At 42.3% G+C, this 17719-nt stretch overlaps 1 protein-coding gene across 1 annotated transcript in view; it reads right to left on the reverse strand.

The window, feature by feature from the left end:
- CEP192 (centrosomal protein 192) overlaps positions 1–17719 on the reverse strand; it is an 87768-nt gene that overhangs the window by 6380 nt on the left and 63669 nt on the right. The window contains exons 32-41 of the mRNA XM_007460046.1: positions 16371–16546; positions 15633–15756; positions 14096–14201; positions 13448–13655; positions 11128–11207; positions 10156–10251; positions 3235–3354; positions 2709–2830; positions 1120–1246; positions 606–664 (exon numbers count right to left, since the gene is read on the reverse strand). Of these exons, the coding sequence (XP_007460108.1) occupies positions 606–664; positions 1120–1246; positions 2709–2830; positions 3235–3354; positions 10156–10251; positions 11128–11207; positions 13448–13655; positions 14096–14201; positions 15633–15756; positions 16371–16546 (1218 nt within the window). The remainder of the gene's footprint in view (positions 1–605; positions 665–1119; positions 1247–2708; positions 2831–3234; positions 3355–10155; positions 10252–11127; positions 11208–13447; positions 13656–14095; positions 14202–15632; positions 15757–16370; positions 16547–17719) is intronic.

Below are 17719 nucleotides of genomic sequence, written 5' to 3' on the forward strand. Positions count from 1 at the left end.
ATATATATATATATATATATATATATATATATATATATACACACATACATACACCTTAAAAATAAACAAAAACAAACACATTTAAAAAAAAAGAAAATAAGCAAGGACGACAAGAAAATGTAGCCCTGATTTAAGAACAATACAGGGTTATTTGAAGAATGACAACTGGAAAATAGGATAATAAAATTTTCCCAATTAATTCGGGAAGGTTTTTGTCCTAATTAGTTAAAATTTAAATCCCTGATTCTCAGTGTAGTGAAAATAACATGTGACGCAGAAATCACTCTAAAGTTAATCACAAGATAATTAAGGTTCTATGTAAGTATATGGCTGTCAAAATACTGGGGAACAGGAGTCACGCACTAAGTCCAAACACTGCGCAAGTTTGAGTTGCTACTCGCCACACGTACCCACAGGTCACGGACTGTTTCCCTAGCAGGTTCCTTGTCTCCTTCACCACGTGCTTGGTGCTCTGTGGTGTTGGGAGGAGGATGAGGGATTGCAACAGAGAAACCTCACAGTCCTAATCCCCAAGAGCAATCTCAGGCTCCTGAACACAAAGACCTGCACTAGGATGAGAACATTTTGATTTATGATAAACTCACCTCAAAGAATATTTTGAATGTTTGACGTAGAAAGGCTCTCTGGGACTTAAAAACTTGAGCTGGAATTTAATATGAAACATTTTTTGAAGTTATACAAGTTAGATATTTGTGCATACTTAAATCAACATACCATACATTTGTTTATGTATAGCCACAAAATGAGGTAAAACGATAAATGCTCATGAAAACACTTAGGGGAAGTTTAATGAGTTTATTCTAGTTCTAACTGGAGTAAATGTTATCCAGAAATATGTTGGTGTGATAGTACAGAAGAAAACAAGAGGAAAAATTAAAAAATGAAAATATGAAAACAAATACTAAATAATTCTCAATTTTCAGGTAAAGGATCATGAACTTCCCTTGAGTTTCTTTTCAAATAACGGTATTAAGGCATTTTAAAACTTAACTATTATAACTTAATCTATAAAACAAGCTTCTAATTATCAGGAAAATGTTTATCAAATAGTAGAATACACTTACTTTTGCAAAACCCACAGCAAGATTTCCAACTTACCAAGTGTGTAATAAAAGAATTATTTCGCAAGTTGACTTTCAACGTCCTTGACTCCCCAACTCTCGTTGGCAGAAACCGATACACATCTTCTGGGGCATAAACTCCACGGTGGGTGAGGTCAAGCTGCCTGCTATGGAGATAGGTCTGAAGGTTAACTATTTAAAATCCACAGTAACTTAAACTATTTGTATATATTACATTATGAAGTGTAGCTTTGTTTTCTCCCACAACTCAGTTAAAGTAGCTCTGTAAAGGCGACTGACTAATGTGTGTTAAGACAAACTGCTGGCAGCAGGAAGTGTCCAGGGGTGCGGGGAAGCAGCTGAGACAGCAGCAGCGCTTCCTCCTCCCTGAGAGGAACTTAACATATTTTCCTTACAAGCACCTTCCTCCACAACTAAGTCAGACCTAAATGTTAGTTAACTAAGGATTATAAGAAACATTTTCATGTAAGTCAGAAAGAAAAAGACAAATACCGTATGATATCACTTATATGTGGAATCTAAAATATGACACACATGATCATATCTGAGAAACAGAAACAGACTCATGGACATAGAGAACAGACTGGAGGTTGCCAAGAGGGAGGGGGGTGGGGGAGGATGGAGTGGGAGGGTGGGGGTAGCAGATGTTAGCTAACACGTCAGCAGATACAACAAGGTCCTACTGTATTGCACAGAGAACTATATTTAGTATCCTATGATAAACCAACATGAAAAAGAATATTTAAAAAATATATATGTATAACTGAATCACTTTGCTGTACAGCAGAAATTAATACAACATTGTAAATCAAGCAGGAATTAATACAACACTGTAAATCAACTATACTTCAATTTAAAAAAAGTTAAAAAAAAAAAAACACATCCCTGAAAAAAAAATTTTTTTTTCATTAGGTAAAACATTTACATACTATCATTAAAGCTCTGTAAGCTGCTGGTATAACATACATTTTTCGAAGTTTTAAACAATCTACTTTCATACACTGTGTTTTGGAATGTAAATTGGAACAGCTACTTTGGGAACATTCTTTGGCAGTTTAAGGTTAAATAAATTTCTACCGTATGACCCATCAATTCTACTCTTAGATATTTTTACCCAAAAGAAATGAAAAAATATGTCCACAGAAATACACATATAATAATATTCACTGCACCTTCATTCACAAGGGCTCCAAGTCAGAAGCCACCAAATGCTAAAAGGAAAATGAAACAATCGTGATGTGCTCCTATGATGGGGCACGAGAACTCAAAAACAAAAGGAACAAACCATAGGTACACTCACCAACACGGATGATCCCGAAATCACTATGTTAAGTGAAAGCCAGACACAACTTGAGTGCACATGTGCATGAAATTCCACAAAACTATGGCAACACACAGGAACAGAACAAATCCTGGGTGAGGGTGGGGGTGGCTGCAGAGAGGCATGCAAGTGAGGATGCTCCAGGAGAGAGAAACGGTCTCTACCTGGCTGCAGTGGGGGTGACGTACGTCAATCACAGGTAAGCCACTGGGCATTTTACCGAATGTAATTATACCTCAATAAAGCCCTGGGAAAAATTCATGAGAATGACAGAAACAACATACCCAGGTATGAGAGCAGATGCCTCTGATACAGGTTGTCTTCGGGGCTTAAATAAATTATCTATTTTAATGAGGCTATTTGTGGAAATGCGTGAATTTTCAAGCTCACGTTCTGCTTTGACACTCTGTATAAAAAAAATCACAGGGTGGAGGAGGAGAAATAAACATATGGACACTTATCTAGTTGAATTCTACTACTTCCTTCCTAATTTTTAAAAAGGAGATTTAAGATTTCTAAATTCCTTTAATCACAAAATGCTTTATCTTGCACTGTTTCTTTCTCTCTCTCTTTCTCTCTCTCTTTCTCACACACACACACACAAACACACAATCTTACCTAATTAAGGCAAACAAATTTCATAGAGCCAATCAATAAAGACATGTAAGAAAACTAAGATGATAAGAATCTGTAACAGAATTAATGGGATAACAGTAATACCAAAAACAACAGGCCAGTTTTTCATGCCAGTTTCCCTTGGTGTCTTTAAAACACACCCAATAATTTACTTAAATTCAGTGTAACACTCACGTGTCCAGAGAGCTGGAATCTCAAGGTGTGCTTCAGGTGAGGCTCTTTAAGAGGGTGACACTCAACATCCCAAAACTGGGCATAGTTCCCTCTATCTCTGGGCAAAAATGTGATGGAGACCTACAAACAACACATCCAGGAGAGAAATTCAGACACGGAACCTTACACACATGCAGTTAGATTACCAATTCAATGTGTGGTATGAAAAAATTGAAGGGAAAAATGTCTTTGCTTTGGCTAATTCTGCCACTAATCAGATCCAAGTATACTTTTCTTTAAGGCTTTAAGTAACATACTCCTCAAAATGTAAATTTTTTAATTAAAAAAGAGTTATTAATTACTGTAGCTCTGTAGTACAGTCTAAAGTCAGGAAGTCTGACTGCTCCAGCTCCGTCTTTCTTTCTCAAGACTGCTTTGGCTATCTGGGGTCTTTTGTGCTTCCATTCAAATTTAAAAATTTTTTGTACTAGTTCTGTGAAAAATGCCATTGTTATTTTGATAGGGATTGCACTGAATCTATAGATTGCCTTGGGTAGTATCATCATTTAAACAATATTAATTCTTCCAATCCAAGAACACAGTATATCTGTTGTGTCATCTTTAATTTCTTTCATCAGTGTCTTACAGTTTTCTGAGTACAGGTCTTTTGCCTCCTTAGGTAGGTTTATTCCTAAGTATTTTATTCTTCTTGATGCGATGGTAAATGGGATTGTTTCCTTTTCCCTTTCTGATAGTTTGTTGTTACTGTACAGAAATGCAACAGATCTCTGTATGTTAATTTTGTATCCTGCAACTTTAGCAAATTCATTAATAAGCTCTAGTTTTCTGGCATAGAAAATCTTCAGGATTTTCTAAGCATAGTATCATATCATATGGAAACAGTGAGTTTTACTTCTTTTCCAATTTGGATCCCTTTTCTCTCTCTTTCTTCTCTGATTACCGTGGCTAGGACTTCCAAAACTATGTTGAATAATAGTAGCGAGAGTGGACATCCTTGTCTTGTTTCTGACCTAAGAGGGAATGCTTTCAACTTTTCACCGTTGAGTATGATGTTATCTGTGGGTTTGTCATATACGGCATTTATAATGTTGAGGTATGTTCCCACTTTCTGAAGAGTTTTAAATCATAAACGGATGTTGAATTTTATCAAAAGCTTTTTCTACATCTATTGAGATGATCATATATGTTTTTTGTTTTTAATTAATTGATTATTTTGGCTGCTTTGAGTCTTCATTGCTGTGTGCAGGCTTTCTCTAGTTGCGGCGAGCAGGGTCTACTCTTTGTTGTGGTGCACGGGCTTCTCATGGCGGTTGCTTCTCTTGTTGCAGAGCACAGGCTCTTGGCACGTGGGCTTCAGTAGTTGTGGTGCACAGGATTAGTTAGTTGCTCCACGGCATGTGGGATCTTCCCAGACCCGGGATCAAACCCGTGTCCCCTGCAATGGCAGGCGGATTCTTAACCACTGTGCCACCAGGGAAGTCCCTGATCATATGGTTTTTATTCTTCAATTTGTTGATGTGGTGTATCACACTGACTGATTTGCAGATATTGAAAAATCCTTGCATCCCTGGGATAAATCCCACTTGATCATGGTGTATGATCCTTTTAATGTATTGTTGGATTCAGTTTGCTAGTACTTTTTTGAGGATTTTTGCATCCATGTTCACCAGTGATATTAGTAATTTTCTTTTTTGTGTGATATCTTTGCCTGGTTTTGATAACAGGGTGATGATGGCCTCATAGAATGAATTACAAAGTGTTCTTTCCTCTGCAATTTTTTGGAATAGTTTGAGAAGGAGAGGTGTTAACTCTTCTCTAAATGTTTGGTAGAATTCACTATACCACAAAGCTACAGTAATCAAAAACAGCATGGTACTGGCTCCAAAACAGACACATAGATCTATGGAACAGGACAAAAAGCTCAGAAATAAACCCACCCATCTATGGTCAATTAATCTACAACAAAGGAGGTAAGAGTATAAAATGGAGAAAGGACAGTCTCCTCAGTAAGTGGTTCTGGGAAAACTGGACAGCCACATGTAAGAGAATGAAATTGGAACATTCTTTAACACCATATACAAAGATAAACTCAAGATGGATTAAAGACCAGAAACCATAAAACTGCTACAGGAAAACAAAGGCAGAACACTCTTTGACATTAATCATAGCAGTATTTTTTTTGGATCTGTCTCCTAAGGTAAAGGAAATAAAAGCAAAAATAAACAAATAGGACCTAATTAAACTTAAAAGCTTTTGCACAGCAAAGGAAACCATCAACAAAATGAAAAGACTACCTACTAAAGGAAGAAAATATTTGCAAATGATATGACCAGTAAGGAGCTAATATCCAACATATATAAAAAGCTCACACAACTCAACATCAAAAAAATCAAACAACTGATTAAAAAATGGGCAGAAGAACTGAATAGACATTTATTCAAAGAGGAAATGCAGATGGCCAACAGGCACATGAAAAGATGCTCAACATCACTAATCACCAGGGAAATGAAAATCAAAACCACAATGAGATATCACCTCACACCTGTGAGAATGGCTATCATAAAAAAAAAGAACACAAATAACAAATATTGGCGAGAATGTAGAGAAAAGGAAACCCTAGTACACTGTTGGTGGAAATGTAAACTGGCGCAGCCACTATGGAGAACAGTATGGAGGTTTCTCAAAAAACTAAAAATAGAACTGCCATGTGATGCAGTGATTCCACTCCTGAGTATTTACCCAAAAAATTAAAAACTAAAAACACTAATTTGAAAAGATACATACACCCCAATGTTCACAGAAACACTACTTACAATTGCCAAGACATGGAAGGAACGTAAGTGTCCATCAATAGACGAATGGATAGAGAAGATGTAGCAATACATATGTGTGTGTGTGTGTGTGTGTATATATACACACACACACACACATACATATACACACAATGGAATATTACTCATCCATGAAAAAGAATAAAATCATGCCATTTGCAGCAACATGGATTTGGAAGGCATTGTGCTAAGTGAAAAAAGTCAGAGAAAGATAAATACTGTATGATATCACTTATACATGGAATCTAAAAAATGCAACAAATAAAAAATAAGCAGACTCACAGATGTAGGCAACAAACTAGTGGCTACCAGTGGGGAAAAGGAAGAGGGGAGGGGCAACATAGGGGTAGTGGATTAAGAGGTACTAACTCTTTAGGTATAAATAAGCTACAAGGATATATTGCACAACATGGGGAATATAGCCAATACTGCACAATAACAAATGGAGTATAACCTTTAAAAATTGTGAATCATTATATTGTACACCTGTAACTTATATGCTATTGTACAGTACTTCAAAAAATAGAAATAAAATGTTAAAATAATGCAAATTCTTTAAAAAAGTTGTTAAAAAATTCTAGTGTACAAGACCTAAATGAGGAAGGTCTGACACCCCCCAAAACACAATGCAGACTTCCAGGGAAATGCTTATGGGACCCACTGCTGGCCAAGTGGTGAAGGACTAAGGCCTCACACCTCACTACAGGGGACGAGAGGGTCCACAGGAAGGAAGGGGTGGGTGCGGGAGCAGAGGCAGAGGAGCCAGGACGCTGTACCTACCAGAGCAGCTCTTACTCGAACTCACTTCAGAACGTCACCCCAACCACACAGCTCCAAGTCAAATATACGAAATCTGTGTGTGCAGCATGTCAAAGGTCAACAATGAGGAAGTTGAGGTATTTTAAAACAGTATCTTATAAATTTTACCAGCGTTAAGAGCTTTTTAATTAAATGTTTAGTGTTAAAAATACTGATTCCTAGTTAGGGTAACAATAAATCAGTATCTTTGAGTCTGGACTTAACATTAAAATGCTTCATTGACCTAATTTCTGTGGACACGGAATCTAAGAAACAACTGGGCCTGCAGGCTGGGAGCACAGAGGCAGGAGCTACCGGGGTGGGGGACATGGATGACAGGGCAATGGGAGGATTCAGAAAGGATGGATACAACCATGCCCTGAATGGTGAAAGCACACAACCATCTGGAGCCACTGGAACCACAGCACCACACTTCCTACAAACCCCACTTACACCTCCTCTAACACCAATGAATAAAAAACAGAGGAGGGAAAACCCACTACTACTGTATGTTCTACATCAGGCCCTAACATGCCTTAGGCTCATTTAGTCTCATCTCACACTGACCAACATTTTACGGTGTCTCAGTCGTAACGAACTAATTGTTTTTTCCTTCTGGATCAGTACTCTATACAACCACAATTGTGCTCTTTGCTAACACTTCCCTAAAGGGTCCCAGAGTGATGTGCTGTGCACATAAATTAAGTATCCAGACCTAGAATGCATTTGAGAGATGTGATCTGACAATGTGGTGAGCAGCGACTTCAGTCCAGGATACACAGTGATGCACAAAACAAAAACCAGAGACCTCACGGAGGTTACATTTCCATGTCAACTATTATATGAGGAGAAATTCCTGGGAGACAATCTAGTCCTCATTTTTCTTTTTTTTTACAGCTTTATTCACATACCACATAATTCACCCATTTTAGGTGTAGTCAGTGGTTTTTAGTGTGTCTCCAGAACTGTGCAACCATGCCCACAATCTAATTTAAAATACAACAATCCCAAAAGAAATCCCATGCCATGAGCAGTCGCCCACCATTCTCCACCCTCACTCCCAGCCCCAGCAACCACTAATCTACTTTCTGCCTCTACAGATTTACCATTTTAGATATTTCCCATAAATTGAACCCTACAATATCTGGCCTTTTGTGGTTTCACTTGGCATGTTCATCCATGTGATAGCATGTTATTAGTACTTCATTCCTTTTATTGCCAAATAAAATTTCATTGTATGGACACACCACATTTTGCTTATCAGTCGATAGACACTTGGGTTATTTCCACCCTTTTGAGCTATTGTAAACAAGGCTGCTATGAACATTTGTGTACAAGTTTGAACACTGGTTTTGAGTATTTATCCAGAAGTGTGATTGTTGGACCATATGGTAACTCTACCTTTAACTTACTGAGGAACTGTCAAACTGTTTTCACTGTGGCTGCACCCTTTTCCATGCCCACCAGCAGTGTATGAGGGTTCCAATTTCCCCACATCCTTGTCAACACTTGTTATTATTATTATTTTAAAATCACAGTCATCCTAGTGAGTATGAAGTGATCTCACTGTGGTTTTGATTTACATTTCCCCAATGACTAGTGATTCTAAGTATCTTTTCATGTCTTTACTGGCCACTGGTATATCTTTGGAAAAAAGTCTATTCAGAGTTTCTGCCCATTTTTTAAACTGGGTATTTGTCTTTATATTATTGAGTTTTAAGAGTTCTTGATGCACTCTGGATACAAGTACTTTGTCAAATACATGATTTGTAAATGTTTTCTCCCATACTCTGGGTTTTCTTTTCACACTCTTAATCGTGTTCTTTGATACACAAAGTTTTACACTTTGATAATTCATCTATTTTTCCTTTTGTTACTTGAGCTTTATTGGCGTTACATCTAACAAACCAATGCTTAACCCAAGGTCGTGAAGATCAACAGTTACCTTCTAGCAGTTTTACAGCTTTAGCTCTTACACGTAGGTCTATGGTCCACTTCAAGTTAATTTTTATATATGGTGTGAGGTAAGGGTTGAATTTAATTCTTCTGCACATGGATATCCAGCTGTCCCAGCATCACTGTTGAAAAACATTCTTTCCCTGTTGAATTATCCCTTATTGAAAAATCAACTGACCATAAATATGAGGATTTATTTTGGGACTTTCACATCTATATCACATATTTTATAGGTCTATCTTTATGTCAATACCACACTGTTTTGATTACTGTAGCTTTGTAGGTTTTGAAAATGGGAAGTGTGAAACCTCCAACTTTATCCTTTTCCAAGATTGTTTTGGTTATTCTGGGTCCCTTGCACACCCACATGAATTTTAGGACCAGCCTGCCAATCTCTTAAAAACAAGCTGGGATTTTCATTGGGACCTGTAGATGAGTTTAGGGAGCACTGCTGTTTTATACCGTCAGGTCTTCTGATCCACGCACAGCTCACGACTTTCCTGCTGGGGCTTCTCTGCACCTTCCTTTCAGATGCAGAACTTCTGCTGAGCAACGGGCTGGGAAGTGAAATAAACTACACTGGTAGAACTCTGTGTCTTTACAAGAAAGTCAGAAACCCTCTGGAAGCCTGTTACACAGACCCAGTGAAGCACACAGAGTTTGTGACTCTGTCATTGCTCAAAGATTCTCTCATGGTCAGTTACGAGCTCACAACTATGTTCTAATAAACCTTATTACAAGTTTGAATCTCTGAGGAACTGGACCCATATCAAGTAAATGCTATAGTTTAAATGAGTTTTGGCTATGAGAATGAAAAAGGAAAAGTGTATTACTGAGGCCATGTGAACAACTAGCATCCCTGTGAGATACATGAAGGGGCCAGGTCTGGGCTACAAACAAACCAGAACTTACCAGGGCTGTGGTACTAAAGGGACCTGTCACACTTGCCCCTGAAGACACACTGTTGACCCCACATGAACACTGAGTGGTCTGCAACACTGGTAGAGTTTTCTGACTACAGCTGGTGAACAAAACCACTGTCTAGATCAGCGCTACCAGAAGCGTGTTCTAAGCACTGGCAACCTGAGGCCACTTGAAGTGCTTACACCAGAATGTAAACCAACCACACCACCAAGCATGGTGTTTTGTTTCACACAAGATGTCCCGCTGAAGAAGCAGAGCGCTGACCTGTGCTGCAGCTGCTCCTGCAGCAGCCTGGCTGTGAGCAGCACTGGTCCAGGTGGAGTGAACTCTTCTGGGTGGAAACAATGAGGCACTCCTGGCCAGCCAACACTGTGTTCTTACCAGACGGCTGTGAAAAGGTGTCAGAACTCACCTTCTGGACTCCACGGCTTTCCAGTACACCAGAAATAGGAGAACATCTGAATGCTGCATAGGTAGCTCTAAAAACATCTCCACTTTCATCAACTCCCTACAAAGACACAATTTAAACAATCAAATAAAAGAACAAAAAAGTAAGCGGATCTATTCCAGTGACACCATTGCCTTCACGGTCATTGAGCTCAAACCAGCCTGCTTCATGGTGGGCCAGGAGCACCCTGGGCTTGGCTCACACCAGGCCTCACCTGACGCAGACCCTCATCCCACCCCTGGCGGCAGTGCTCTGTAGGAGAGGAGGCTGCTCCCGCGTCGGAGGACTGCCATTTCCTCAAAGACCCTGAAGACCCGGCTGAGCATGTGTTTCAATACTCCATACGATACCTGTGCTTCATTTTTTGTCAGTGGACCCAGCACTATCTTTTGCACACATCTTGTTAACATTATGGCTCACAACCATGATGGTCAAACCAAGAAAAGGACAGAGCGGCCATATCACATGTGACCACACACTTGGCTCGGGTGGTGCCCAGTGGCGGACACCACTTGCAGGGCACACAGGCTAAGACTCACTGGCAAGGAAGGTTCAACCCCGTCTCCTGCACTCGCTCCCACTAGCTGAAAACACAGCAGCACTTGGAACTCAGGATAGAAAAGCACACACACAATGCCCTGGTATAAAACTTTTAAATATTTTTCAAAATAGTTATTTCAGATAAAAAGCAGGGTTGCAGGAGAGAGCATGAAACAGAGCAAGCACGTATTTTCACATACATTCTCTAACTTGACTCTCAAAACCACCTTGTGAACACGACTGGGCAGGTTAGCCCCACTTAAAAAGATAATTAAGTAAATGAAGCAGGGGAACAAAAAACCAGTAATCTCAACGTATGCTCATAATTCAGATTTTTAAACATCCTGCATAAAGTTAAACATTAAAATGAGTATATCTGAGGCAATTATTACTGACCTTGACGTAAGGTGGGGCTAAGGATGACAGGTGCCACCTCACTTCTGTGTCACCGTGATTCTCAAGTTCCAGGTAACTTCCTAAAAGGAACACATTTAACAACTCAAACTCTTTGAGGGGTAAATAAACAAGCAGATTCGTGGGATAATGTGTGGAAAATACTGTGTTGACCTCATCACAGGGGAAAAATACACTTAGATCCCTTGGAGTCCAACAGAAATAACATTATTTTCTAACAAAGTCCTGTCAGACAGATGCCCTATCTTATATTTAACGGAAGTGCAACGCAAAAAGCTATTGAAGAACTACAGCAGGGTCTTCACCATGCGTGAACCGCTGGTGCTGTGCAGGTTAAGAGGCTGCACGGGGTCAGAATGTGGGCAGAGCCTGGCCCACGTCACTGCGGCCCTCGGCCGAGATGCCACACAGGGTGACCTGCATGCATCAGGCCTGGTGGTGGCCAAGGGAAGAAAGTCAGCGGGCAGATGTGGGGTTTATTCTGAAGACAGACTGCAAAGGACGTGCTGACGGACAGGACGGGTGAACAGAAGGGAAGAGACATCAACTGTAGGGATTTGACTCAACCAAGTGCACAAGCAGTGGTGCCACTGCTGACATGGGAAAGGCTGGAGAAGCAGGTTTGGTGGATGTGTGGGGTGCACATCTGGGGCTCAGGGCGAGCAGAGAGAAGGAATGGGATGCAGGCGTTAGGAGCCGGAAGAGGAGGAGGGAGCAGCACAGGCTCAGGAGGGGCCCTGAGGCAAGGTGAGCCCCGAGAGCTGCTCCAAGGGGGAAGGAGTGTCTGCCAGTGCTAAGGTCAAACTGACACAGACACATAAAAGATGCCCTGGATTTGGCAAAATCAAGCTTTCTAGTGACCTTGATGGGAGCAAGGTTCAGGTGGTGGCAGCAGCTAAGCTGCTGAGGAAGCGAGGGTGGGAGCACAACCCTGGCAGGAAGGGGCCAGGCAGGAGGGCAGCCGCAGCAAGGCGAGGGGCCGAGGGCACTCCGTCCATGGGTGACAGCAGGCATGCTGCGTCCTGACGGAGACGCTTTGGCAAAGAGGAAGAAATGCTAACAAGGGGGGAGGAGGGCCCAAGGAAGCCCTGCCTGAGACGGCAGGAGCAGGTGGGCCCAGGTTCCCAGTGCAAGGGTCACCTAGGATGATCTCTAGATTTTCAACCATGTGTGAGGCAAAGGCAAGAGTCGGAAAGAGCAGGAGCAGGGAGGAGGGGGCAGCGGGGGCTGCGAGCGAGAAGCCTCAGGTGCTGGGGGCGGGGGCAAGCGGAGAGGAGGGCTGCAAGGGCCGCTGGGGAAGCCTGTGCTCAGTGCGTCTAGGGGCCCAAGTTGCGCAGCACTCAGGGGCAGAGACAGGGCCGGGGAGACAGTCAGGTTTAACCAGGGCTGGGAATCTGCCAGATGGGAATGCAGAGGGTGAGGGGCACAAGGCAGTCACGAGTGTTTGTGAAGGATTACGGGGACAGAGCACAGAAGTCGAGGAGGGATAGGGGAGAAGTGCGCTGTGGGTGGGGTGATGGGCAGGGGAAAGGCCTGGAGGTCTGAATGTGATCAGGCAACTGCTGACCCCTGGCGTAAGTGAGCTGGGAAGAGCTGGAGCGGGTGATGGGCAGAAGTGGCAGGCTTGAAACTGAGTGAAAACCCGGTACAGATCCTGGTGCCGACGAGATCCAGGAGGGACCCTGAGGGCAGGAGACTGAGCTGCAGTGGAAGACAGACTGCGAGAGTTGAGGAGCTGGGGGGCCAGGCGACAGGTGGCCCCAGACCCTATCTAAGTTGTCCATGTGCAATCCTAGACCCCGAGGCCGCGGGGAGAGCGCCCACAGGGCAGAAAGCACTACTCCGGCCCAAGGAAGCTCAGAGGTGCTTCACACACCGCGTCACCATCCCCAGGCCCTGGGTGGTGGGTGTTAATCACAGCTGGGGAGGTTGGGCAAGTTTGGAGCCTGTAGTCGCAGAGTAACTGACAGAGCCAGGCTCCACCCACCTTCCTCTCCTCTTCAGCCACTAACTTAGCAGCAACTCTGGTCAAAGACCTAGGGAGAGTCAGGGAGGGATGGTTCTGACAAAAAAAATCTAAGCCTCCTGGAACAGAGAGTTATTAAAGGCCTAAATTCAACATGGTACAATTTTTAAGCATCTGCAAATCCAGCTCTGAATAACTGAAACAATTTCCAGTGACTACTTGATTTTCTCTTGAAGTAGCGGGAAATCTGCACCTATCACAAACTACAGTTAACTAAGAACGTTAGATCCAACGTACTAGCAGAAGTCTGAATTACGTAACCTTGTGATACAATACCTGAAGTGTCGCCAGGTTCTGTTGTAGGAAAAGTAATAGTCTTATTTCTTATCTCAACTCTTGTGGAAGGTGGTTTTGTCACTGGTTTTACCAGATGATTAACTGAAGGCTCTGTTTCTGGGGAAAGGATTCCAAATGGGCTGGAGGTCAAACAAGTGAAAAGTTCTTCTTGGGTCAAGTCTTCTCGAATTTGAACCTTCACAATTTTCTGAAATGAGCCAAACAAAGGGATAAGATGCAAGTGAAGCTGTTGTTTTTTTAAAAAAAAATTCCTATTTTTAAATTATGGTAGAGAAAAGTAATGCCAAACAAATGAAACACTGGTGAATTTAGAAATTAAAGTCCATTCAGATCCCAAAGTAGCTCTTCGACTTTATCCTTTCTCCCAACTCCCCTCTTTTTTCCAAAGCAAAATCTTTAAGTTAATGATGGCTTCCAGGCCCCACTCTCCACTGCTGCCCACCCAGGACACTTGTTCAGCTCACTAGTGGAAAAACTCTGCACTAAATACTCTATTTAATTAAGTCTATTTGGGCTAAAAGGACACCTCAATTCGATTTCTGAAATGTAAGTGCTATCAGTGAGGATTACAAAACTTAAACTGCAAAAAAAGAGAAATGTTGATCAAAAAAATGTTTAAAAAATTACCTTCTGTCCGTTGTCACAGTGTATATAGATCAAGCCACTCCATGGGAACACTGAATGTTTTGTGGATAAGGAGGAATTAGGACTCACAAGAATTTGTAGGTTGCTCCTTAAAAGAAGAATTGAACACTGAGAACCAAGAATACCCTGTACTAGAACAGCAGTAACCACAAGAGTTACAAACACTGTCCTGTCAGTCACCAACTATTTCCTCACTGCTCAGAAAGAGCAGAGGACAGAGGTAAGCTACCAGGCGCATCTGATTTGGCCTCAACCCCAACCCAGCAGCTGACAAAAAGCTGAGTGGTGTGAACCCAAGAACCTAAGGGCAAAACTCATGTGACAATGGACCACATCACAGAAATGCCATCTAAACAGCAATTCAAGTTAAACATTTATGGAGCAAAAGACCAGTGACACAAAGGCTCTGAGCCGCCGATGATAAAGAACGAGCCGTCATGGTCACACAGCGTAAGTGGAAGGGAAGAGAGGGTGGGAAAAGGGGTCGGTCAGGTTTTCTGTGCTCACTGTTCTCTTCAAGAGCTATGGGATGTCAAAGACTTAAATGTGGACGATGTAACTGGATTTGTGACTTAAGAGAAACCACCAATTATAAAGAGAGGTCAGTACCCACATCCAAAATGGCCAAGCAAGATGACCTCCCACTGCTAAAAGCTCAACATGCAGGGTGATGGACAAGTCTCTGTGAACAACCTGTCTAGTCATCTCCCAGCTTTTCACACATTAACAGACAAACATTTAATTGACTGCTTTGGTCCTAGGAACCTTTCTCTGGAGTGTCCCCAACCATACCTTAACCCGGTCTTGGTCAAATAAACTCTCCTGAAATGCATACACCATCATTTTGCAAAAGCAAATAAACTTCATGTTGCTCTTGTGCAAAGTTGCTATTCCCAAATGTGAAGCAACTTTCAGATGTGAGTATTCTGTGCCAACCCAGACACAGTCCCTGAGAAGCTGCAGAGCTGAGGCTATATCCCAATAATTAAGCTGCACAGAGAGGGCAGCTGCTCATCACCATTTGGCCCCCAAAGACTTCTTTTTACCTTAAAATATCCTTTGTAGAAAACGGCAAACTAGATTATGGCTCAGACACATCAGAAGCCAGGAATCTGTGTCTATAAAATGTCCTTAGAGAAAACCAGCAGAATAAGCTGCTAGGTGACAAAGGCAAGACCACCAGGGCTTTGGAGACCACTACCCTCATTACGTGCACAGCCGTATCCCTGTGCTGTAATTCTGTAGGCAGAGCTACATCAGCAACTCTCCCCCACCTCACACGTCCCTCCACCCTGTTAGGCTGATACCATAACTGGCTGTGGACATGGTCTCCACCCGCTAAGAAGCATGAGTCTTGAACTCACTGTGGTCCCACAGAACCACGCATGGTGCTCTTTACAGAGTCAGCACACTGCAAAATTCTACTGAATAAATTAAAATGGCCTATTATTTGATCCTTAAAAAGTCACCATGCTAAAGCATCTAAATAATACCCAGGGGAAAGGGAGGTCATACTTACTCTGGTGCGATAAACCCATGTTGTGGTGTCACTGTAAGACAATGTGCTGGCCAGTACAGCTCAAATTTCAGTAACCTAACAGAATTGTTTAAAATCTGGAAACGTCCAGTTTTTGCCATATCACCTATGACAGCAGATAAATAAAATGTTACTTACATTTAGCATTTGTGAAAAAGACAAAGGGTAATAAATAGTAAAAATAAATCCTAAATAAAAACATTACGATACTAACTCATTTTGTTTTCCCAACTGCCCAATTACAGAAATTTCAAATTCCTGGTAAAGCAAGACCTTCATTTACTCTTGGAAACTACAAAGACACTGAACAAAGTTTAGTAGTGAACAAAAAAGAAAAAGGAAATCTGGTAATTGTTATTCCCTGTCTTGGGCACAGACATAGGTACTAGATTTGTTCCTACTCTGGACCAAGGGTATCAACGTTAAGGGTAAAAGAGGCCAAGTGCTGATTGCATTCTCAGTGGGGGATGGGGGGGGTAGGGGGCAGGAATCAAGACCCCCGGATGGGCAGCTCTGCCACACGGGAGCTTGGCCTGGGGTCCAAGGCCTTGTGTCAGGACGACACTCTGGTTGGGTCTGTAGCAGGCAGGGGAGGCCTGGGCAAGCCACCAGCCACATCTGCACAGAGCCCAGGTCTGTCCTACGAGAGCCCTGAGCACAGAGCAAGTACAGCCCGGGCCCCAGAGGGACTTTCTGTCCTGTTGTTGGGGGCATACTCACAAGAAGGGGCGACTAAAATCAAGCGTTCAGGCTGGACAGCCCACACTTCTTCCGAAGCCGATTTATCTTGAGGTGGGCGAACAGCTTGTGAAAGAAGTGGAGACCCCTGAGGACCTTTCACTGGTAAAACATCCAAAGAAATGTTACCACCATGTGTCCCACAACTGCCAGATTCACTAGAGAGAGAGAAAAGAAATGTAAAATGATAAAGCAGACTGTGTCACATTTTTATATTAAGTATTCATAAATCTGAAAACAGATAAAAATTAAAGTGCATTATATATTTTCCAGTGAATAAGAATCCTTCACATTGGGGTTTTCTTAAAGAAGTGTATAAAAAGTACAGTATAGGTTAAATATTACTAATCTTTAATTAGAATCTGCAATGATTTGTTTCCTGCCTTGACTTCTGTATGCCATCTGAGGTCTCTAAAAAGATTTACTAGAGGGACTTCCCTGGTGGTCCAGTGGCTAAGACTCCGTGCTCCCAGTGCAGGGGGCCTGGGTTCGATCCCTGGTCAGGGAACTAGATCCCTCATGCCACAACTAAAGATCCTGCATGCCGTAACTAAGACCTGGAGCAGCCAAATAAATAAATGTTTTTTAAAAAAGATTTACTAGAAAACTACCCAGGGCTTCACTGGTGGCACAGTCGTTAAGGATCCACTTGCTAATGCAGGGGACACAGGTTCGAGTCCTGGTCCGGGAAGATCCCACATGCCTCGGAGCAACTAAGCCCATGCGCCGCAACTAGTGAGCCTGGGCTTTAGAGCCCGTGAGCCACAACTACTGAGCCCACGTGCCACAACTACTGAAGCCTGCGCACCTAGAGCCTGTGCTCTGCAACAAGAGAAGCCACTGCAAATGAGAAGCCCACTGCAACAAAGAGTAGTCCCCACTCGCTGCAACTAGAGAAAAGTCCGCGCGCAGCAACGAAGACCCAACACAGCCAAAAAATAAATAAAAAGAATTTCCTTCCTTTAAAAAAAAAACAAAAATAACCTAGCCAATATTAAGAATTTAAGAAAAACAACAAAACTCTTCAAGTATCTATAAATGAATAATGATAACTGGCTTTGCAATGCTAACACCAAAAAACTGTAAAACAAAATCTTCTTGGCAAAAAACTACAGTTAAGAAATGCTGGGCTTCCCTGGTGGCGCAGTGCTTGAGAGTCCGCCTGCCGATGCAGGAGACGCGGGTTCGTGCCCCGTTTCGGGAAGATCCCACATGCCGCGGAGCGGCTGGGCCCGTGAGCCATGGCCACTGAGCCTGCGCGTCCGGAGCCTGTGCTCCGCAAATGGGAGAGGCCACAACAGTGAGAGGCCCGCATAACGCAAGGAAAAAAA

This window comes from Lipotes vexillifer, unplaced genomic scaffold, assembly GCF_000442215.2.
Source record: "Lipotes vexillifer unplaced genomic scaffold, Lipotes_vexillifer_v1.1 scaffold987, whole genome shotgun sequence".
NCBI lineage: Eukaryota > Metazoa > Chordata > Mammalia > Artiodactyla > Lipotidae > Lipotes > Lipotes vexillifer.